Below are 24,303 nucleotides of genomic sequence, written 5' to 3' on the forward strand. Positions count from 1 at the left end.
ATATATATATATATATATATGCATCCATTCATTTACTACCGCTTATCAGGGGTCAGGTTGCAGGGGCAGAAGCTTTCAGGAAGCCCAGACTTCCCTGTCTCCAGCCACTTCAACTAGCTCCTCCGACGGGATTCCAAGGCGTTCCCAGGCCAGCCGAAAGACATAGTCTCTCCAGAGTGTCCTGGATCGTCCCTGGGGCCTCCCGTCGTTGGGACATGCCCGGAACACTTCTCCAGTGAGGCGTCCAGGAGGCATCCGAACCAGATGCTCGAGCCACCTCAACTTGCTCCTCTCCTCACGGAGGAGCAGCGGCTCGACCCTGAGTCCCTCCCGTATGACCGAGCTTCTCACCATATCTCTAAGGGAGAGCCCGGACACCCTACGTAGGAAACTCATTTCGGCTACTTGTATCCGGGATCTTGTTCTTTCGGTCACAACCCAAAGCTCGTGACCATAGGTGAGGGTAGAAACGTAGATCATCGAGCCTTTTGGCTCAGCTCCTTCTTCACCACCACAGATTGATATAGAGCCCGCATCACTGCAGACGCTGCACTGATCCGCCTGTCGATCCCCCGCTACCTCCTGCCCTCACTCGTGAACAAGACCCCAAAATACATGAACTCCTCCACTTGGGGCAGGATTTCCTCCCCGTCCCAGAGAGAGCACGCCACCCTTTTCCGACTGAGGACCATGGTCTCGGATTTGGAGGTGCTGATTGACATCCTAACCTCTTCCCACTCAGCTTCAAGCCGTCCGGAAGTCATTTTCCATGGCCTCACCGAACTCCTCCCATGTCCGAGTTTTTGCCTCAGCGACCGCTGAAGCTGCATTCCGCTTGGCCAGCCGGTACCTGTCAGCTACCTCCAGAGTCCCACAGACCAATAAGACCCGATAGGACTCCTTCTTCAGCTGGACGGCATCCCTTAGTGCTGGTGTCCACCAGCGGGTTCGAGGATTGCCGCCACGACAGGCACCGACCACCTTACGGCCACAGCTCTGATCGGCCGCCTCGACAATGGAGGTGCGGAATGTTTGAACATGGTGTTTGTTATGGACAATCCGTGACGAGCACAGAAGTCCAAAAACAGAACACCACTCGGGTTCTGATCGCGGGGACCGTTCTTCCCAATCACGCCCCTCCAGGTCTAACTGTCATTGCCCACGTGAGCGTTGAAGTCCCCCAGCAGAACTACTGAGTCCCCAGGGGGAGTGCTTTCCAGCACACCCTCCAAAAAGGGTGGGTACTCTGAGCTGCTGTTTGGTGCACATGCCGGTCCCGTCCCCCCACCTGAAGGCAAAGCGAGGCTACCCTCTCATCTACCGAGGTAAATCGGAACATACAGGCGCCAAGCCGGGGGCCAATAAGTATACCCACACCTACTCTGCGCCTCTCACCGTGGGCAACTGCAGAATGGAAGGGAATCCAACCCCTCTCGAGAGGATTGGTACCTAAAACTATGTTGATTTTAAATTCCACGGTGTCAACAAATCTAAAAAAAAGTTGGGACAAGGCCATTTTCACCACTGTGAGGCATCCCCCCTTCTTCTTACAACAGTCTGCAAACGTCTGGGGATCGAGGAGACAAGTTTCTCAAGTTTAGAAATAGGAATGCTGTCCCATTCTTATCTAACACGCGTCTCTCTAACTGTTCAACTGTCTTGGGCTTTCTTTGTTGCACCTTCCCCTTTATGATGCGCCAAATGTGCTCTATAAGTGAAAGACGTGGACTGCAGGCTGGCCATTTCAATACCGGCTACATCCTCCATACTGGGCTACAGAAGCTAGCTCTTGGGACATGGAATGTCACCTTTCTGCCGGGGAAGGAGCCTGAGCTGATGTGTGAGGCAGAGAAATTCCGACTAGATATAGTCTCTCTCTCTCTCTCTCACTCACTCACGCACGCACGCACGCACGCACGCACGCACACACGCGCGCACACACACACACACACACACACACACACACACACACACACACACACACACACACACACACACACACACACACACACACACGCACACACGAGAGGGTAGCCTCCCTACGCCTTCGGGTTGGGGGACGGGTCCTGACTGTTGTTTGTGCATATGCACAATACGTATATGTCCATGTCCATATATGCACTTGGCACCAGGACACCCTAGGCTAGGTTCGATAATCGACTTCGTCGTGCCATCAGATTTGCGGCCGCATGTTTTGGACACTCGGGTGAAGAGAGGGGCGGAACTGTCAACTGATCACCACTTGGTGGTGTGTTGGCTCCGATGGTGGGGGAAGATGCCTGTCAGACCCAAACGTATTGTGAGGGTTTTGCTTGGAACGTCTGGTGGTCAAAAAGAGTTCCAAAGTGGGAAAATAATACAGGCAGTGAATGCAACATACCTGGAGGGCGTGCTGTGTTGTTCCGCTGCTGAGTCAGGAAGTTGTGAACAGGTTGGGAGACAGATTGCGATAGCTGCCACCCAGTCAAGTCTTCGCTTTTTTTGCCCGACTCGTTAACACCTACCAACGCTGAACTTTGGGCTCAGGTAAGAACACCCCGAGCGTCATTGGCTTGCCATGGCGTCTACTCACTTAATGCTCTGACGGCAAAAACAAGCGGAACAAACAAAGAAAGAGCAATTATCCACCTTAAGGTGTCGCGAGATTCGTTTTTACTTGTATATTGTCTTTGCTACAAACTACTTTTAATATTATTTCCATTAAAACACAAGTGTGAACAAATGCACGCAAACATTCTCTGCTGAGCGGAGCAACAAGGGGGCGATTCATAGTTGAATACTCTGTATCCTATGTTAACGGATTACAGGAGGTCAATTTAAAATGTAACTAACAAATCCAGGTTGGCGTCTACAGAGCTAGATCGGGGCTATAACTAAATTAAATTGTAACAACGAGTCCTATTGTTGGCTAGCTGTTGCGGAAGTGGCCTGGGCAGTAAGGGGACATAAGTGAGATCGACACAACTATGTTGCCGAACAATGGAACTGCATTTGCAACTGTTTAGATATTTGTGTGTGGAGGGACAAACAAAATCTTGTAACTTTTGAAGAGCTTCAACGCAGGTAAGGGGTTAGGAAATGCATTGTCAATGGGGTGGCCCTACAAAGACAAACGTGTGTGTTTGTGTGCGTGTGCACTTGTACATACGACATTGTGAGGACCAAAATATGTCTTCAACCAACAGATTGAGGACATTTTTGTGAAGTGATGACATTTTGGCCGGTCCTCACAACTCAAGACCTGTTTTTGAGGGTCAAGACTTGGTTTTAGAGTTTAGGTTTGAATTGGGTTATGGTTGAGGTTAGGGTAAGGAATGAGAGTAGGCAATATTTTTTTATGGTTGGTGTTAGGTGAAGGGGCTAGGAAAAGGATTATGTCTATGGATGTCCTCACAATTATTTAAGTACGTGTGCGTGTGTGTGTGTGTGTGTGAGTGTGTGTGTGCGCGTGTGTGCGTGCGTGACAAATGTAAACGTCACTTGACTTGTTCTGCCGCCTCCTTGTTGAAGTAGAGCTCGATCGCTTGTCCGTCTTTGCCACCACAAGCCCGAACATGCTTGCAAGCGTCGTTAGTCACTGTTGAGCTTTCACACTAAAATTCATCCACCAAATTACCAATGTGTCTAACAGGTGCTTAGACTTAACTTGCGACCTCCTATACATTTTTTGCCATGGACCTGAGCGGTCATGTGCAGAACCGTTAATGCTTTATTGTGAAGCGTGATAGTACTGACAAACCTCTTTTTTTTGTCTTTTAATAAAGTGAGTACATGTGGACAGTCAGCCCATGTTTTGCTCCCTACTTGGCTATCCAGTAGCGCCCAAACCATCACACGTTACAAGGCCGGAGTCCTGCATGTTTTAGAGGTTTCTTCTCCCCCAACACACCTGATTCAATGATCTGGATCATTATCAGGATCCTGCAGAGCTTGAGATGATTATTCAGGTATGTTAGAGGAGGCAAATCTCTAAAACAGGGGTGGGCAAACCTGGTCAGGGTTTTTTTTTTTTTGGGGTCATACACATTTCCACAGGACATAGCACAACATACAATCCATGAGGTCCCAGGATAGCCCACTAAGTCCCCAGACTAGTGAAAATAACACAAGATAAAATATGATAAAGTGGGTAATGTAATGCTAAAGTTTGAAAATGAAGAATACAAATGCAAGAGGCTTGAATTTCATGTGATATTTATAAGGTTATTATACTTGACAAAAAAAATAGTCTTCAAGAATAAAGTGTGGAGGGATGAATGGGCGTAAAGCTGATCATAGTTATAAATAGTTGCGTTTTAGTAAAAAAATCAACGAATAATCGTTTTATTAATCGTGATTTCAATCTCAATAAAAAATAATCATGATTATTATTTTCCCCATAATCGTCCAGCCCTAATAAACAGTAAACAAAGTAGTTATTTAAACAGACACATTGCTTCATCTTATGATCGGATCGGTGATCTGAATTTTTATTAATTTTTTTCTCGCTGATTGTGATCGGCCCCAAAAATCCTGATCATGTAAAACTAATGCTTTACAAATGGTTAAAACTGTGTTTTTTGTTTTTTTATATACTAGAACATACAAAAGGCTTTGATACAGCTTCTGGTCGCTTAAAGCAATGGTAGTTATTACAATAAACGGCCAGCAGGTGGCAACATAGTATCAAATATCAGCCAGGGCCATGTAGCAACAAGCTCTCTTCTTCAGTGTTTTCAACAGGTTTGCGAATAATGATGAAACTTAGCTACAGTCTAATGCTAATTGCTGCAAAACGGAAACAGATACAAATATCCTGTTTTTTCCCGATGAAAGAAGAGACTCTAATCTTTCTTTTGGTAGGTAGTCCATGTTTTTATACCAATAGAACAGAATATTCTGTGGACCTTGCAAAATCCGTTAAAATCAAGTAAAACAAACGGGAGTGAAAAGGGTTCTTCAGTGAAAATGGCTGGGAGTGAATGAACTAACAATCGTTATTATAAAGTGTTGGCAAAATGTTACATTTAGCTTGATTCAGGGTAAAAGCAAATGCCGTTTATTATTTGTCTGTGTAGATTCTCAATCTTATATTATTGTGACTGTAATCAATTTTAAAGTACAATTAACTGCCACATCTGAGCAACAGGCATAGGATGTGATAGTCTTCTTACTTTGTTGTTTTTGAGACAAAAGTCTGTGGTATTTTTTTCCCCCTCCTTCTTTTTCACCCCCCCCCCCCCCCACATACACACACCTTAGGTAAACCCCGCAATGTAAAAACAACCTGCCGCCATGAAAGGTGCTGCCATGTTTCACCAGAAGCAAATAAGAGTTCATTGTCTTGCTCAACACAAAGATGTAGCCATAAATATTTCCCCATATATTTTAAAGTATTTCAATTCAGCTATCGTTGAGTACATCCCAGAAGACTTATCTAGCTTAAGAGGGAAAAAAAATAGTTAAAAACATCTACTGAAAAGTGTTCCTTCTAACTTTCACGTTGAGTAAGCGCGTCATTTTTTACAACGTGGTAAGACGTGCACAACATTACGGTGTATTCATTTGAAAGTTGGACTTTAGAACTCGCAACACTGTAGAACAAAACTCAAGTGTGACTAGAGTGTTACGTGATGAGCAGATGTTTGCCTTGCTGAGTTGGAGATCCGACTTCAGGAAGCAGGTTGATTAAAATTGTGAGTCGGTTACAAATTCAGCATTTTTTTTTGTACCTGAAATGCATCAGTAGTTGGAGCACAACATAGGCTTCTCAGGCTCTATGCCCATCCCAATGGAAGAGGAGCATAAGTCCAGAGATTTTTGCTGCCTTATGTTGCGAAAGTGTATGGGACATATTGTGATCTTTTTGAAAGTGAGGGGACGTGTCTCCCCCGTGCCCAGTGCCCTCTGTGCCCAAATGTCAATGACTTCATGATAGTTGAACTTGATAGGCTGATTACAACAACTCATGTCACTACATTTCAATTTAAGCGAGCAACTACCTCTGTGACAAGATCGATAAAATAACGTGACTTGTTTTGCTTGAGTTTTCTGCATTAAACATTACTATGACCTTTTTTTTTGTTAATTCTGGCCTACTTAAGTTAAACAATAAAAACGGAGTGGCCAACTTGCAGAGAGCAGGTGCAAGCGGGCCTGTTTTTGAAAGAGCGACGCGTCTAGCATTATATGATGTCATCTGTGAGGATTCTGTGACCAATGGCACTGAATAATAATAATCAAATTTATGTAAATAAAAAAAAAAAGTTGAATTGTAGTTTTTAAATAAGACGGCGTATTAGGGACACACACACACACACACTATGGATAGATGGATAGATATAGAATTATTTTTTTTCAGAGGGGGGGTAATATCTCAAATATTTGCCACTTTATAAAGTGGCAAACTTGCGAGTTTCTTAAGTGGCAAATTTGCGACATTATAAAGTGGCAAGTTTGAGGGGGAAAAAAACTCAGAAACTTACGACAAATAAACGTAGCATAGCTATAGTCTCATTTGAGGATTTGTTGGTGGTTAATGGGATACTGTTTATAAAATGAAAAGGCAGGATGGAGCCGGTTTCATTGTTGATTTAAACTTTACTCGTCATACATGGCAGCTAGAGCGATAGATAACCTGATCCCCTATCAGCTGACTAACAGTAATCTATCAGAAGTTAGCATACTTTAGGTAAATGCAAGTGAATGACAGAGAGCAGCAGATTCGACACATCAACTTAGCTACTTGTACAAAAAATACCAAAATATATGAATGTGTAAATGATAACAAAATAATTTAAATGCTTGATCCTCAGCGTATGGCCTTCCCAAGGCGTCTTTATCGCTGGCCGTACACAACGGTTCAAAGAGTGAGTAGTATGCTATGTGTATTTCTCAATTAGTTTCTGAGTTTTTATTTCTCGAAAATCTGCTACTTTATAAAGTGGCAGATTTGTGGAATGTTGCCCCCACCCCCTAAAAAAAATATATGTATACGTGGCCTCAATGCGCCGTTGTATTGAAAGGCAACAAAATTACTTTCACCCCCCCCCCCCCCCTCCCAAAAAAAAAAGGACAACAGGGCATTTTGGGCATCAGTGCCAAAAGGGCCTGGGCATGATGTCACATTCTTCACATGTAAACACACTGCCACACTTGACATCTCTCCTCTACATCCACAGTTCCACACATGACCTCACTACCATTATATATGACCCGACTTCTTTGAAGTGCCACAAGGTTCACGTGTGTTTTGTTCCACAGTTGATCATGAGGTGGCGTGCTCCTTACCATTGTCTCTTGCTGACCTTCCTGTGTGTGGTGGTTTGGGGCGGGGCCATCTCAGCGTTCAGGATCTGTGCCTACAATCTGCAGAAGCTTGACTCACACAAGGCGTCAAACAACAGAGTGCTGCATACGCTCACACGGGTGGGTTCCTTAAACATAAACACATACTCGCACACTTACTTTTTATGTGCTAAAAAGTGTGCATTTATACAGATCTTGTCTCGCTGTGACATCACACTCCTCCAGGAAGTAATGGCTTCTGATAGCTCCTCCATCAAAAGCCTGCTGGCAGCGCTCAACAGGTACTTATTTAAGCCAAACTCACTTGGACTACCACTTCCCATAGTCACGTTCCTTTCATTCGGTTAGCGGCGTGAGCTTGTGTATGCGGGCCCCACTTTCCCGCTGTTACACGCACTTTGGTTGATGATTAGGTAGGTACAACCAGGTTCGAAACTGGAAGAGGCTTGGAGAATGAAGAGTGAGGAAGGTGGCGTATTTTGTAAGTATATTTCATTGTTTAATGTTTACAGCAGTTGAATCGTGAACCAGTACAGCAATAGCATTTAGCATTAGCTAAAGTTTTAGCACAATCACCGGCCACCTGATTGACTGGCCAAAGTAGCCATGTTCATACATTATGCCAAAGGAGAAAGTGGAGCCCCTCCTCTTATCTGTTGTGGCATGGTGCTAAAGCAGCTATATTTATATCCGCGATTAAAGTCATGCGAGAAATGCGGGGTGAAGCGAAATTTCGTCTTTGGTCTGAACATAATATTGTCCAAGTAACAGTGACGAGATCAAAGAATCCTTATCTGCTTTAATGAGCCATCTGCAGTTTCGCTGTCCAGGTTTGTGTGTGTTCATAGAGGGGTCGTCAACCCATGGCTCAGGAGCCACGTGTGGCTCTTTCATCCTTCTGTTGTGGCTCCCTCTGACTTTTGAAAATAAAGTAGTACATTTTAATTCATGTTGCATGAGGATTCGCTTGTGTGTGCACCTGAAGGCTGTGTGATGTGCGAATAGAGAGTCAGCGTGTGTGCGTGGTGGAGGTGCGTTGTCTTAAAGGGAGAACGCGGAAGTGATGCCGTGAACGTGAGTGTAAACAAGTTTATTAGAAGCAGAGAGGGAATATGTGCTAAAACTTTTGGATTTTTTTGTCTGACTATCGGACTCTTCCGACTACATTTTGGCAACCGAAGCAAGAAAGTCATTTTGGTTTTCGGATTTTGGTTTGCGTTGTTTCAGCACTGGTGGATAATGTTTTAATGAGTTTGGATTTTTGACTCTTAACTCATTTGCTCCCCAAAACGTATAAACATGTTCTATTTTAAATATTTCCATGGTCCCAAAAGTTTTAATGTTTTTTTTATGCTAGAGCATACAGAAGGCTTTGATGCAGCCTCTGACCTAAAGAGGTCACTTAAAGCAATGGTAGTTATTACAACAAAACAGCCATCCGGTGGCAGCAGAGTTTAAGAGATCAACCAGGGCCAAGCTCTTTTCCCCAGTGTATTCAACAGGTTTGTGAATAATGATGAAACTTAGCTATATTCTAATGCTAATTTGCTGCAAAACTGAAACAGATACAAATATCCTTTTTTTTTTCCTGATGAAAGAAGATACTCTAATCTTTCTTTTGGCGGCTTCTATGTTTTTATAGCAATAGAACACAATATTCTGTGGGTCTCGCAAAATCAGTCAAAATCCAGTAAAACAGCCGGGAGAGAAGGGGCTTGCTTCAGTGCAAATGGCTGGGAGTGAATGAGTTAAATACAAGTAGTGTGTGTTCACTGTGATGGGTCAAATGCAGATATAAAATTTTGTTTAAACATGTTTACTTAACAGAGGGATGTGATTTTTCCGCTAATTCGCGGATATTCCGCTTTTTTTATCTCCCCCCCCCAAAAAAAAAAACATTTATTTTTTTTTTTTTGTAGTTCATTGTGTATGCACATGACTCCGACAGATAACATCTTCTGCTATAACAAATACATTTGTGGTATGCTCTAATATGAGTTACTTTTCATTTGGTCATGATACAATTATTTGTTCATGAAATTTGAACTCTTCAACATTATTTATGTGTTAACTTTGTAATCACATTAGTTAGATATGATGATATTCTCAGTGATAGTTTTTAAAAGCAAAGACAGTCCAATGTTTTTGAACGTGACTGATTTTGAGTTGACTAAAACTGCCATTTTATATGGGATAGTTCAATATACATTGAAAATTTATGCTGTTGTTTTGTCTATTTCTTTGTCATGTGAGTGCATTGAAAGTACTTAAAAACACGGAAAACCCATGAGCTCTGGGGGGCTTTGCCCCCCGTGTCCCCCCACCAGGGCACTGCCCTGGACCTAGCTGGGTGCCAGCGGCCCCCAGACCCCCGGCTAAATTTTCAGATAATTTCACTTTGGTCAAATCACATCCCTGTTAACAGAAAGAAGGATCTTTCACTTCCTCTCTGAAAATATTAGAAGGATTAGCCTCTCCATGGCTCACTTACAAAAGAATGAGGATTTTCTCTAATGCCAGATTGGCTATTTTTGACAAGGAACTAAGATTTGAACACAATGCGTTCCGAGAGGCTTTTTGTACAATGTTTTTTTTTTTTTTTTTTACGGCATTATAAATTAAAGGGGTAGTACTCAATCACAAATCAACTTTTTATGTTTGGTTAAACTGTATAAATGTGTGTCTACTCAAGATGTCCACATGTCCTGGTCATTATTTGACATTTTAGTTCATGTTTGTTGAAAGCTGAATTTGGAGCAAAAACCATCTGTGTGGTGCCATCTTCAGGTCAAACAGTGGGATAAACACAATTGCAGACTACCTACGCCACTTCTTGAATCTGACGTAATCATTCTGCCACCGTGGTGTACTAGGGCTGTCGGTATCAAATCTTTTTAAAATTGATCATCCTATTGATTATATCAGCGAATAATCAAACAATCCAGCCCCAACCCCCAATATGTTTTTGTTCATCCACTCATGTTGAACATGAGTTAAATTGATTGTATATAACTACTAATTATTTATTATCTTTTGTGCATCTCCATCCCAATCCCAATATTTATTACACAGCTCCAGAGGTTATTTTTCTGTCAGAGGGCATCCCAGTCATGAGTAACATATTGACAGCAGAAACTGTTGTACCTCCTTACCTTGCAACTGGAAAGGCATAATGTGATACTATTGGTGTCGTCCATACATTTGGTCAGAATACAGTAAGGGTTATGGGACCCAGAAGGTGATGGTAATGACCTTTAACCTTGCAATGATGTCATGTCTGCTTTCTGACCCTCAACAGGAAAACTCAAAGGTATGATGGAATCTCCAAGCATGCGTCGTCGCAGCTTTCACAAAGAGCCTTATAATCCAATCTACTAATCTGATTGGCTGCGATTGCATAAATCACATGACCTGCCAATGCAACATATCAGCTGACTCTGAAGCTGTCAATCGTGTGTTATACGATGTGTACTGCTAGACATCATACTTATACTTTTTCAAATTAGGACCGTGTGTGTGTGTGTGTGTGTGTGCGTGTGTGTGTGTGTGTGTGTGTGTGTGTGTGTGTGTTTTGTCTTTGCTACATTGTGGGGCCCATACACATGTGTTTTTCCAGGTTTAACTACCATTGTGGGGATCGACTTGAAATTGTGGGGACATTTTGGTGGTCCCCACAAGTTCAGACCTCTTTTTGAGGGTCAAGACTTGGTTTTAGAGTTTAGGTTTGAATTGGGTTATGGGTTAGGGTAAGGAATGGGGGTAGGCAATTATTTTTGATGGTTGAGGTTAGGGGAAGGGGCTAGGAAATGCATCATGTCATTGAAATGTCCCCACGATGATACAAAGACGTGTGTGTGTGTGAATGATATAAGTTTCTATTATTATAATTACTATTAGGGATGCACGATATATATTTTTCAAGCTGATACTGATAAATCCCTATTTTTCAAGACCAATAACTAATTTATTATTATTATTATTTTTAAATTTTGAGTTCAGTGTAGTTTGTGCACACCTAGAGGAAAGAAATACACAAAGAATTGTCCTAATCAAATGTGGCGCTACTTTTACAAAAACATCTATTTCTAGAATAGCATTTATTTGTTAATTTATTAAAGAAAATATATTTTGTTGAATGGCATATCAAATGTAAACTTAAGCTATAGTTCATTTCAATATTAAGATGCCAGTAAATGAATGTCAAATGCCACGTGCATACAAATAAGTACAAATAGACATACTGACCTATGACTGAACTTGTTTTTATTTTATGTAATACAATGACACTGTATATTAATTAGAGCTGTCAAACGATTAATTTTTTAAATCAGATTAATCACATTTTAGAATTTTCATTAATCATAATTAAACGCTTAATTAAAAAAGGCTTTTTTATAAAAAATAATAATAAATTGCCCGCCAAATTTGAAGTGCACCTGTTAAGTGTTAATTCTTTCGACATTTAATATTATGAGAACGTCAACATTTTTTGATCCACTGCACACACTCATCCTCCTCTTTTTCTAATCAGTTAATTACTTCAGTAATTTAAAATGGAAAAAAAATGACCCCAGTAGTTTGACATCAACAAATATTCTTAATGTCTTACGTAAACATTTATTAAATTTAAAAATGTAATTACATTAATTTCATGTTGTTATGTTTAATGCTCAACCTGTGCTATCTTTGACGTAGCCATTCGCTGTCAAGATAAAGGTTAATCTGTGGTCAAAATTAATAGTGTGATTATTCTGCATTAATACATGATTAATGTGATTAATTAATTAGTTAACGCTTTTAATTTGACAGCACTAATATTAACGAACATTTGCATGTAAATATGCCAATTATAGCCTTTGGCCAGTTTCCTTCTGTTGTCCCTTGGTAAGTTGATGTATCATTTTAAGAATACTTGTCTGTAGGTCTCCAGTTATCAAATTTTTTGGTATCCAAATATCCTACTGAAAATTCTATTGAATAACTAGAAAAATTCCCGTGGAAATTTTGAATGGGACTGCTGACTCTTGTAAATGAGCTGAACAGTTTAAAATTTAAACCACTGGAATCGGTGAAGAAATGTGGAAGTTAACCACAATCAACATCAACTAAAAATATCTCACTGTCCCTTTAAGAAAAATGCACTTTAACGCACACACATTTGACTTTGTAAATGAGCTGAACACTTTAAAATTTAAACGACAAAAATCAGTCAAGAAATGTGGAAGTTAACCATAATCAACAGAAACTAAAAGTATCTCACTGTCACTTTAAGAGCGCACACACCGTCACGCGCCCCACATTCCATTGAGATTGTATGAGAGACGCACCCCTTGAACAAAAGCCTCTCACGACTTAACGGTTCGAGATACAGATTCAAGAAATAGCTCGTTAGAACGGCAAGGGTTTGGGGAACAAAAAAATGACCAAATGAGAGCAGGTTGAAAACTTATGATTTATCAGAAATGAAGAGCGAAAGGCGCCTGAATTTAACATGGAAGAGATAGGCCAGTTGGTCCGACTTGTCCGAGCTTAAAGTGAAAATAAAGGTACTAAATGACACCTTAGCCAAATAAAAGTTTGTTTGTCTGAAAGAAGACACTCGTGACTACAAAATGTGAGAATTTTGTGGCCATGGTGACGAGTTGAAGGGAAACTTTTGGAAGTACATTTATTTTGTTCCCGCCACTCTAAAGTTAATTGCTCCACTCTGGCACTTGCAATACACAACAATGGGAGAAGGCTATTTGTCTGCTGTTTGCTCACTGTCTTTGAACCCGCACAGAGGGGAGAGCTTACATTCCTTAAAAAAGATTTCGACACTGAGCTAAAGATGGGAAAAATTCCTACAAAATGAGCTAAAATTCGTATCGGTCGGATAACGTATGCGTGCGCAGCGTGTCTTGGAAAAAGGTGCTTGATGTGTGATTTTGTCTTTCCATTTCCCATTCATTCCTATGGCACTTTTTGGGGTAGTTTTTGGGGTATTGCGTCGCCATGGTAAGTCGGAATTCCTAGAAAAATAATGCCGCACCAAGTCAGATCGAGCCGCATCGTCTGATACCTCATTTATCCCGGTGCGATCTACGGTACGGGCCGCATTTTAGCAGAAAAATCGTGGAAGAATAAATAAGAACTAGAAAAATTCCCGCGGAAATTTTGAATGGGACTGCTGACTCTTTGGTAATGAGCTGAACAGTTTAAAATTTAAACCACTGGAATCGCTCAAGAAATGTGGAATTGCTGACTCTTGCAAGGTGGAAACACGCATGTATGTAGTACTTGTAGACATAGTAGTAGTAGTATAGTAGTAAGTAGTAAGCAAGTACAAACAGAAGTAGTAGGATTAGTAGTACTTGTAGTAATTTTAGTAGTAGTCAATTGGCTAAGATGGCCGCCGACCCGGGTGGGTGAGGGGGAGAGAGTCCTTGCCGTACCTAATTAATTGGCCAAGATGGCCGCCGCCCTGGGTGGGCAGAAAGGCGGTATCCCAGGGTGTACCTAATTAATTGGCTAAAATGGCCGCCGCCCTGGGCGAGTGGAGTGGCGAGAATCCTGGGCGTACCTAATAAATTGGCCAAGATGGCCGCCGACCCGGGTGGGCAAGGGGGAGAGAGTCCTTGCCGTACCTAATTGATTGGCCAAGATGGCCGCCGCCCTGGGTGGGCAGAGTGGGGATTAATTAGGTACACACCTAATTAATTGGCTAATAAGGCCACCGCCCTGGGCGAGCGGAGTGGCGGGAATCCTGGGCGTACCTAATAAATTGGCCAAGATGGCCGCCGCCCTGAGCGAGCGTAGTGGCAAGAATCCTGGGTGTACCTAATTAATTGGCCAAGATGGCCGCCGCCCTGGGCGAGCGTAGTGGCGAGAATCCTGGGTGTACCTAATTAATTGGCCAAGATGGCCGCTGCCCTGGGCGAGCGGAGTGGCGAGAATCCTGGGTGTACCTAATTAATTGGCCAAGATGGCCGCCGCCCTGGGCGAGCGGAGTGGCAAGACTCCTGGGTGTACCTAATTAATTGGCCAAGATGGCCGCCGCCCTGGGCGAGCGGAGTGGCAAGACTCCTGGGCGTACCTAATCAATTGGCCAAGATGGCCTCCGGCCTGGGTGGGCGGAGGGGAGCGAATCCTTGGTGTATCTAATTAATTGGCCAAGATGGCCGCCCCCCTGGGTGGGCAGAGTGGCGATAATCCAGGGTGTACCTAATCAATTGCCAATCCGTTACATTTAATAGAAAAATTAAAAATAATAATAATAATGTGTTATTTTTGAAAATGTATTTTAAAAAATGGAAATGAGCTGAACAGTTTAAAATTCAAACGATTGAAATCGGTCAAGAAATGTGGAAGTTAGGCATAATCACCATAAAGTAAAAGTATCTTACTGTCCCTTTAAGAAACATGCACATTGACGCACATGCATTGGACTAACACGTTGGAGAGACGTCACGCACCAAGCCTCTCACGATTTAACGGTTCAAGATGCTTAAGGTGAAAATAAAGGTACTAAATGACACCTTAGCCAAATAAAAGTTAGTTTGTCTAAAAGAAGACACTCGTGACTACAAAATGTGAGAATTTTATGTCTAGTGAGCAAAGATTGTGGCCATGGTGACGAGTTGAAGTGACGTCACGCACCCACATTGCATTGAGATTGCATGAGAGAAGCACCCCTTGAACAAAAGCCTCTCACGACTTAACGGTTGAAGATACAGATTCAAGAAATGGCTCGTTAGAACGGCAATGGTTTGGGGAACACGAGCATGTTCTCATTTTTTTAATCGGATCAAAAATGACCAAATGAGAGCAGGTTGAAAACTTATGATTTATCAGAAATGGAGAGAGGAAGGCGCCTGAAATTAACATGGCAGAGATAGGCGAGTTGGTCCGACTTGTCCGAGCTTAAAGGGAAAATAAAGGTACTAAATGACACCTTAGCCAAATGAAAGTTAGTTTGTCTGAAAGAAGACACTCGTGACTACAAAATGTGAGAATTTGACGTCTCGTGAGAAAAGATTGTGGCCATGGTGACGAGTTGAAGTGAAATTTTTTCAAATACATTATTTGGTTCCCGGCACTGGATGGCTAATTAGTCCACTCTAACCAACGCAATACACAACAATGGGAGAAGGCTTTTTGTCTGCTGTTTGCTCACTGTCTTTGAACCCGCACAGGGGGGAGAGCTTTCATTCCTTAAAAAAGATTTCCACACTGAGCTAAAGATGGGAAAAATTCCTACAAAATGAGCTAAAATTTGTATCGGTCGGATAACGTATGCGTGCGCAGCGTGTCTTGGAAAAAGGTGCTTGAATTGATTTGATCACTTTTGGTTTCCCATTCATTCCCAATGGGGAGTTATTTGGGACTTTTTTGGGAATAGCGTCGCCATGGTAACTCAGAATTCTTAGAAGAAAAATAGCGCAGCGAGTCAGATCGAGCCGCATCGTTTGATACCTCATTTGTGCCGGTGCGATCTACGGTACGGGCTGCATTTTACCGGAAAAATCGCGGAAGATGATATAATAATAACTAGAAAAATTCCCGCGGAAATTTTGAATGGGACTGCTGACTCTTTGGTAATGAGCTGAACAGTTTAAAATTTAAACCACTGGAATCGCTCAAGAAATGTGGAAGTTAACCATAATCAACATCAACTAAAAGTATCTCACTGTCCCTGAACATGTATTTAAAAAAATGTAAATGAGCTGAACAGTTTAAAATTTAAATGACTGGAATCGGTCAAGAAATGTGGAAGTTAACCATAATCTAAAAATATGTCACTGTCACTTTAAGAGCACATACATTTTTGACTTGGAGCCGTCACGCGCCCCACATTGCATTGAGATCGCATGAGAGAAGCACCCCTTGTACAAAAGCCTCTCACGACTTAACGGTTGAAGATACAGATTCAAGAAATGGCTCGTTAGAACGGCAAGGGTTTGGGGAACACGAGCATGTTCTCATTTTCTTAATCGGATAAAAAATGACCAAATGAGAGCAGGTTGAAAACTTATGATTTATCAGAAATGGAGAGAGGAAGGCGCCTGAAATTAACATGTACAAGACAGGCGAATTAGTCCGACTTCTCTTGCTTAAGGTGAAAATAAAGGTACTAAATGACACCTTAGCCAAATAAAAGTTAGTTTGTCTGAAAGAAGACACTCGTGACTACAAAATGTGAGAATTTGACGTCTAGTGACAAAAGATCGTTGCCATGGTGACGAGTTGAAGTGACGTCACGCACCCACATTGCATTGAGATCGCATGAGAGAAGCACCCCTTGTACAAAAGCCTCTCACGACTTAACGGTTGAAGATACAGATTCAAGAAAGGGCTCGTTAGAACGGCAAGGGTTTGGGGAACACGAGCATGTTCTCCGAAATCCCTCATTGGCGCCGCTTCGCTACACCGTCGACACGCCACTCAACCCCCCCCCCCCCCCCACGTCGACGACAGACGAGACAAAAGCCTTACTGTATATTGTAGCAACGAGAGATGTACACAATTGAGATTTAGAGCCTACTCAAACTTTTCTTAGTTTTTTTTTACTGCACATTAAAACTTTAATGTAACATCTGCTAGCTCTTTGCTAGCGCTAGCAGGTGCAGCTAGCATGTAGGCTACCATCTCTAGCACTTAACTTTTCCAATCTTGTTAAAACAGCAACATAACGTTCAAACACATCAAATACGTTTCAATACATCGCCAGTATTAACGTGATGTAGTTTAGGATGGGGAAAACTTGCAAAATCACACTTATTTAGCATTATTCACCAGACTACAAACAATTGCCTTGCAACTTACCTCAGACGAGATGAAATGGGAGGAGTAGGTTCTCGAGAAACTTCTAATTGGTGTCATTAAAGCGTCTCTCATTGGCCACAGCACAGACAAGCAGAAAACGAACCAATCAGGGAAAAGAGAGAAGACTAGATCCAACTATCATCAAGATTGGTTGCATTCCATTGAGATTGTATGACAGACGCACCCCTGGAACAAAAGCCTCTCACGACTTAACTCTTCAAGATACAGATTCAAGAAATGGCTTGTTAGAACGGCAAGGGTTTGGGGAACACGAGCATGTTGTAATTTTTTTAATCGGATGAAAAATGACCAAATGAGAGCAGGTTGAAAATGTATGATTTATCCGAAATGAAGAGGAAAAAAACACCCAAATTAACATGGAAGAGATTGGCGAGAGAGTCCAATTTCTCTTCGCTTAAAGGGAAAATAAAGGTACTAAATGACACCTTAGCCAAATAAAAGTTAGTTTGTCTGAAAGAAGACACTCGTGACTACAAAATGTGAGAATTTGACGTCTAGTGACAAAAGATTGTGGCAGTGGTGACGAGTTGAAGTGAAATTTTTTCTAATACATTATTTGGTTCCCGGCACTGGATGGCTAATTAGCCAACAGAGTGTGTGAGAAAGCTAATTCAGCTACTGTCTTTGAACCCGAACAGGGGGGGGGGGCTTTCATTCCTTAAAAAAGATTTCGACACTGAGCTAAAGATGGGACAAATTCCTACAAAATGAGCTAAAATTCGTATCGGTCGGATAACGTATGCGCGCGCAGCGTGTCTTGGAAAAAGGTGCTTGAAGTGTGATTTTTTTCCCATTCATTCCCAATGGGGAGTTAATTTGGGAGTTTTTTGGGAATAGCGTCGCCAAGGTAACTGGGAATTCTTAGAAAAATAATAGCGCAGCGAGTCAGATCGAGCCGCATCGTTTGATACCTCATTTGTGCCGGTGCGATGTACGGTACGGGCCGCATTTTAGCGGAAAAATCGTGGAATAATATATAATAATAACAACAAGAAAAATAAACCACTGTCCTAGGTAGAATAACAATATGTGCCTGCTTGCTTCGCAAAGCAGTCCCATAACTAGAAAAATTCCCGCGGAAATTTTGAATGGGACTGCTGACTCTTTGGTAATGAGCTGAACAGTTTAAAATTTAAACCACTGGAATCGCTCAAGAAATGTGGAAGTTAACCATAATCAACATCAACTAAAAGTATCTCACTGTCCCTGAAAATGTATTTTAAAAAATGTAAATGAGCTGAACATTTTAAAATTTAAATGACTGGAATCGGTCAAGAAATGTGGAAGTTAACCATAATCTAAAAATATGTCACTGTCACTTTAAGAGCACATACATTTTTGACTTGGAGACGTCACGCGCCCCACATTCCATTGAGATCGCATGAGAGAAGCACACCTTGTACAAAAGCCTCTCACGACTTAACGGTTGAAGATACAGATTCAAGAAATGGCTCGTTAGAACGGCAAGGGTTTGGGGAACACGAGCATGTTCTCATTTTCTTAATCGGATAAAAAATGACCAAATGAGAGCAGGTTGAAAACTTATGATTTATCAGAAATGGAGAGAGGAAGGCGCCTGAAATTAACATGTACAAGACAGGCGAATTAGTCCGACTTCTCTTGCTTAAGGTGAAAATAAAGGTACTAAATGACACCTTAGCCAAATAAAAGTTAGTTTGTCTGAAAGAAGACACTCGTGACTACAAAATGTGAGAATTTGACGTCTAGTGACAAAAGATCGTTGCCATGGTGACGAGTTGAAGTGACGTCACGCACCCACATTGCATTGAGATTGAATGAGAGAAGCACCCCTTCAACAAAAGCCTCTCGCGACTTAACGGTTGAAGATACAGATTCAAGAAAGGGCTCGTTAGAACGGCAAGGGTTTGGGGAACACGAGCATGTTCTCATTTTCTTAATCGGATAAAAAATGACCAAATGAGAGCAGGTTGAAAACTTATGATTTATCAGAAATGGAGAGAGGAAGGCGCCTGAAATTAACATGTACAAGACAGGCGAATTAGTCCGACTTCTCTTGCTTAAGGTGAAAATAAAGGTACTAAATGACACCTTAGCCAAATAAAAGTTAGTTTGTCTGAAAGAAGACACTCGTGACTACAAAATGTGAGAATTTGACGTCTAGTGACAAAAGATCGTTGCCATGGTGACGAGTTGAAGTGACGTCACGCACCCACATTGCATTGAGATTGAATGAGAGAAGCACCCCTTCAACAAAAGCCTCTCGCGACTTAACGGTTGAAGATACAGATTCAAGAAAGGGCTCGTTAGAACGGCAAGGGTTTGGGGAACACGAGCATGTTCTCATTTTCTTAATCGGATAAAAAATGACCAAATGAGAGCAGGTTGAAAACTTATGATTTATCAGAAATGGAGAGAGGAAGGCGCCTGAAATTAACATGGCAGAGATAGGCGAGTTGGTCCGACTTGTCCGAGCTTAAAGGGAAAATAAAGGTACTAAATGACACCTTAACCAAATAAAAGTTAGTTTGTCTGAAAGAAGACACTCGTGACTACAAAATGTGAGAATTTGACGTCTAGTGACAAAAGATTGTGGCAGTGGTGACGAGTTGAAGTGAAATTTTTTCTAATACATTATTTGGTTCCCGGCACTGGATGGCTAATTAGCCAACAGAGTGTGTGAGAAAGCTAATTCAGCCACTGTCTTTGAACCCGAACAGGGGGGGGGGGGGCTTTCATTCCTTAAAAGAGATTTCGACACTGAGCTAAAGATGGGAAAAATTCCTACAAAATGAGCTAAAATTCGTATCGGTCGGATAACGTATGCGCGCGCAGCGTGTCTTGGAAAAAGGTGCTTGAAGTGTGATTTTTTTTCCCATTCATTCCCAATGGGGAGTTAATTTGGGAGTTTTTTGGGAATAGCGTCGCCAAGGTAACTGGGAATTCTTAGAAAAATAATAGCGCAGCGAGTCAGATCAAGCCGCATCGTTTGATACCTCATTTGTGCCGGTGCGATGTACGGTACGGGCCGCATTTTAGCGGAAAAATCGTGGAATAATATATAATAATAACTAGAAAAATTCCCGCGGAAATTTTGAATGGGACTGCTGACTCTTTGGTAATGAGCTGAACAGTTTAAAATTTAAACCACTGGAATCGCTCAAGAAATGTGGAAGTTAACCATAATCAACATCAACTAAAAGTATCTCACTGTCCCTGAAAATGTATTTTAAAAAATGTAAATGAGCTGAACATTTTAAAATTTAAATGACTGGAATCGGTCAAGAAATGTGGAAGTTAACCATAATCTAAAAATATGTCACTGTCACTTTAAGAGCACATACATTTTTGACTTGGAGACGTCACGCGCCCCACATTCCATTGAGATCGCATGAGAGAAGCACCCCTTGTACAAAAGCCTCTCACGACTTAACGGTTGAAGATACAGATTCAAGAAATGGCTCGTTAGAACGGCAAGGGTTTGGGGAACACGAGCATGTTCTCATTTTCTTAATCGGATAAAAAATGACCAAATGAGAGCAGGTTGAAAACTTATGATTTATCAGAAATGGAGAGAGGAAGGCGCCTGAAATTAACATGTACAAGACAGGCGAATTAGTCCGACTTCTCTTGCTTAAGGTGAAAATAAAGGTACTAAATGACACCTTAACCAAATAAAAGTTAGTTTGTCTGAAAGAAGACACTCGTGACTACAAAATGTGAGAATTTGACGTCTAGTGACAAAAGATTGTGGCAGTGGTGACGAGTTGAAGTGAAATTTTTTGTAATACATTATTTGGTTCCCGGCACTGGATGGCTAATTAGCCAACAGAGTGTGTGAGAAAGCTAATTCAGCCACTGTCTTTGAACCCGAACAGGGGGGGGGGGCTTTCATTCCTTAAAAAAGATTTCGACACTGAGCTAAAGATGGGAAAAATTCCTACAAAATGAGCTAAAATTCGTATCGGTCGGATAACGTATGCGCGCGCAGCGTGTCTTGGAAAAAGGTGCTTGAAGTGTGATTTTTTTCCCATTCATTCCCAATGGGGAGTTAATTTGGGAGTTTTTTGGGAATAGCGTCGCCATGGTAACTGGGAATTCTTAGAAAAATAATAGCGCAGCGAGTCAGATCGAGCCGCATCGTTTGATACCTCATTTGTGCCGGTGCGATGTACGGTACGGGCCGCATTTTAGCGGAAAAATCGCTGGAATAATATATAATAATAATATTAACAACAAAAATAAACCACTGTCCTAGGTAGAATAACAATATGTGCCTGCTTGCTTCGCAAAGCAGTCCCATAATAACGGCAATAAACCACTGTCCTAGGTAGAATAACAATATGTGCCTGCTTGCAGCATCGCTGCTGCTTGCGAAGCCGGAGCGCTGCTGCTGCTCCGCAAGCAGTCCCATAATAATAAACCCATTTCTTAGGTAGAATAACAATATGTGCCTGCTTGCTTCGCAAGCAGTCCCATAATAACGGCAATAAACCACTGTCCTAGGTAGAATAACAATATGTGCCTGCTTGCTCCGCAAGGAGTCCCATAATAAACCCATTTCCTAGGTAGAATAACAATATGTGCCTGCTTGCTACGCTCAGCAGTCCCATAATTACAAACGCAATAACAATGAAATTGGGACGTGTGTATAAATAAAAACAGAATGGAATGATTTGAAAATTGTGTTCAGCCAATATTTAATTGAATACACCACAAAGACAAGATATTTACCCCAATTCCGTTACCTCCTCTTCACCCTGCACCCTTTGTCTCGTTTATCTCTCCCCTTTCCCTTCTACTTTTTAAGGGAGGCAAAGACAAAAAAAATCCCTCTTGGAATGGGGTAAATGCCACTGACTTCCGGATTTCACACATCACAGCGTTGTTACCGGCCACTGATGGCCGCGTTCCAACACTCGCACTCTCGCGTCTCAACTTTCTGAAATGTTTCGGACAACTGAGACAGATTAATTACATACTTTCACCCGCCGACGGAAACGCGCAACCTAGAGGCACAAAGGCGCAAAAGCGCAAGAATTGGGACGCGGCCCACAAGTTGCAAACAAGAAACAGAAACAAAGTTGATGTGTGAAAACCAGGAAGTCGGAAGTCCCGCCTCCTCCGTGGCATATACCCCATTGGGAACATACTATCGCTATCCAATCCGCTACACCTCCCAACCTTGTCACCGTTCTAGGCAACGGCGACGTAAATAGTACTAAAGTACAAAAAAAACATTGTGACTGTCGTTCAAATATTTTTAGAGTATGATTTGGGCATAAGGGTGGGAACCTCTGGGGTACCTCACGATACGATGTGTGATACAAGGCTCACGATAACGATTATCTCATGATATGACGGTATCGCGATTATTGATATATTGGTCAGGTAATAAATCCACGATAATCTTTTGATAAAACTACTTTAGACATAAATTGATGTTTTTTTGATGAGAAAATAGTTTCTTTTTGTACCATCACTGAAACAAAATATTAAAACTGGTGTCTTTTTCACAGTGAGTACTTAAGTGTATTTTTTTTAAGCAAATACAAATGTCTTCTTAACAGAGACCACTTTCTGTGAACAAATTTGTGTCCTTCTTAAACACTATTGTTATGCAACATGTCAGTCAGTAACATAGTGACTTGTTTCATTTTATAAACAGTGACAATTTTTTTGTGACATTGCAAAAGTAAATAAATAAAATTTCTTAAATATTAAATCCAAATAAATCAATATTAACTCTTTGACTGCCAGACGTTTTCAGAAAAGGGATGCCGCCAGTGCCAGCCGATTTAAGCATTTTGACTGATCTTTCAAGGTCCACAGAAAATGTTGTGTTTGGACACATACTACCAAATGAAAGATTGAACTCTTATCTTTCATCAGAAAAAAAGTTTGTTTCTACCTTATTCCGTTTTTCAGTAATCAACAATAGAAAATGGTTAGTTTCACCGAAATGCTCTGTTTTGAAACAAAAAACGGAGAAAACAAGCTTTTTGTGAAACGATATTATTTCATGCACTCTAGTGAATTGTACACTTCTTTTTGTCCATGAATGATGCCACAAACACCTAAATTGTGCTTTACTTCTGTAAAACACTACCACCAACAATGAGAAAGTGTTTTTAGATTGCAAAATACGTTTATTTCCATTCAACTGTAACAATTTGACAAAACAATTTCGCAAACTATTTACAAATGTGTGCAACTGTGGTACTATTTACAATTATGTGGATGTTTCAAATACAGTTTTTCTTTTTGTAACACTCCCCTGCGTGCAAGGAGACGGAGCAGGATTTGCACAACAGATTCGTTTCACTGCGATTGCCCCTTTCGCGTGCAGACGTTACACTTTCTTGACGGCCTTTTTTTCCGGGGCATAGCAAGTAGCAGACTGTACCCACTCCTCCGAAGAATATGCATTGGACTCGGGGTACTCTTCATCGTCCGATTGAACGTCCGCCTGTGCAGAAGTGCTCAGTTGTGCTCCGCATTTTCCGGTGTTAGCATCGCTAGCCGGTGAGGCTTTATGACGTGGTCATAGCCGCCGCGTCAACGCTTCCAACTTCGGCGTCAACGCTTCCAACTTCGGCGTCAACCTCGGAGCCACCATCATCATCATCGTGGTCATCACTGTGCTCTTTAGCATTGGTCGATGAACTGCTTGCAACCGGTCGCCATTGTTCGCTTCCTCAGCCATCTAGCTCCGCCTCACGTCTTCTACTGCCACGTCAACGCTTCCAACCTCGGAGTCACCATCATCATCATCGATGATGATCATCGTTGTCATCAATGTGCTCTTTAGCACTGGTCGATGCTTTTCGTCTTTGAAAAAAATGCTCAAGCGTGAGCTGCTTGCAACCGGTCGCCATTTTCGCTTCCCATCCCCAGCCCTTGTCCCCTCTAGCTCCGCCTCATGTCTTCTACTGACGCCTACCCAATCTTGTCAAAAGAGAGTCATCGCTGCCATTTCCTCCACCCGTTTCCCAAAAAAAAAAAAAAATGTCCTTGGCGGCCCTCCCTAGGTTTTTACTAAACGTCATTTAACGTCCTTGGCAGTAAAAGAGTTAATATTCCTCAGAAATTGTATGCTTTAAAAAGTCAAACCAGAGAATATGTTTTAAAATGTTACGTATGCAAAACTGAGTCAGATGCTAGACAGATAATAAAAGTCTTACACAAGTAAAAGTAAGCTCATGAGTCTTC

The 24,303-nt window shown here is 41.8% G+C and overlaps 1 protein-coding gene across 4 annotated transcripts in view; it reads left to right on the top strand.

Moving 5' to 3' along the window:
• Positions 1-1,712: 1,712 nt before the first annotated feature.
• LOC144040361 (deoxyribonuclease-1-like) overlaps positions 1,713-24,303 on the top strand; it is a 42,593-nt gene continuing 20,002 nt past the window's right edge. The window contains exons 1-4 of one of the 4 annotated variants that reach the window (XM_077554506.1): positions 1,713-1,840; positions 7,243-7,407; positions 7,480-7,568; positions 10,586-10,597. In XM_077554506.1, coding sequence (XP_077410632.1) covers positions 7,249-7,407; positions 7,480-7,568; positions 10,586-10,597 — 260 coding nt within the window. In that variant the 5' untranslated portion in view covers positions 1,713-1,840; positions 7,243-7,248. Of the gene's footprint in view, positions 1,841-2,097; positions 2,527-2,902; positions 3,064-7,242; positions 7,408-7,479; positions 7,569-10,585; positions 10,598-24,303 lie in introns of those variants that run through there. The other 3 variants (XM_077554496.1, XM_077554513.1, XM_077554521.1) reach the window with 3 other exon arrangements.

Source organism: Vanacampus margaritifer, chromosome 1 (assembly GCF_051991255.1).
Source record: "Vanacampus margaritifer isolate UIUO_Vmar chromosome 1, RoL_Vmar_1.0, whole genome shotgun sequence".
Classification (NCBI taxonomy): Eukaryota; Metazoa; Chordata; class Actinopteri; order Syngnathiformes; family Syngnathidae; genus Vanacampus; species Vanacampus margaritifer.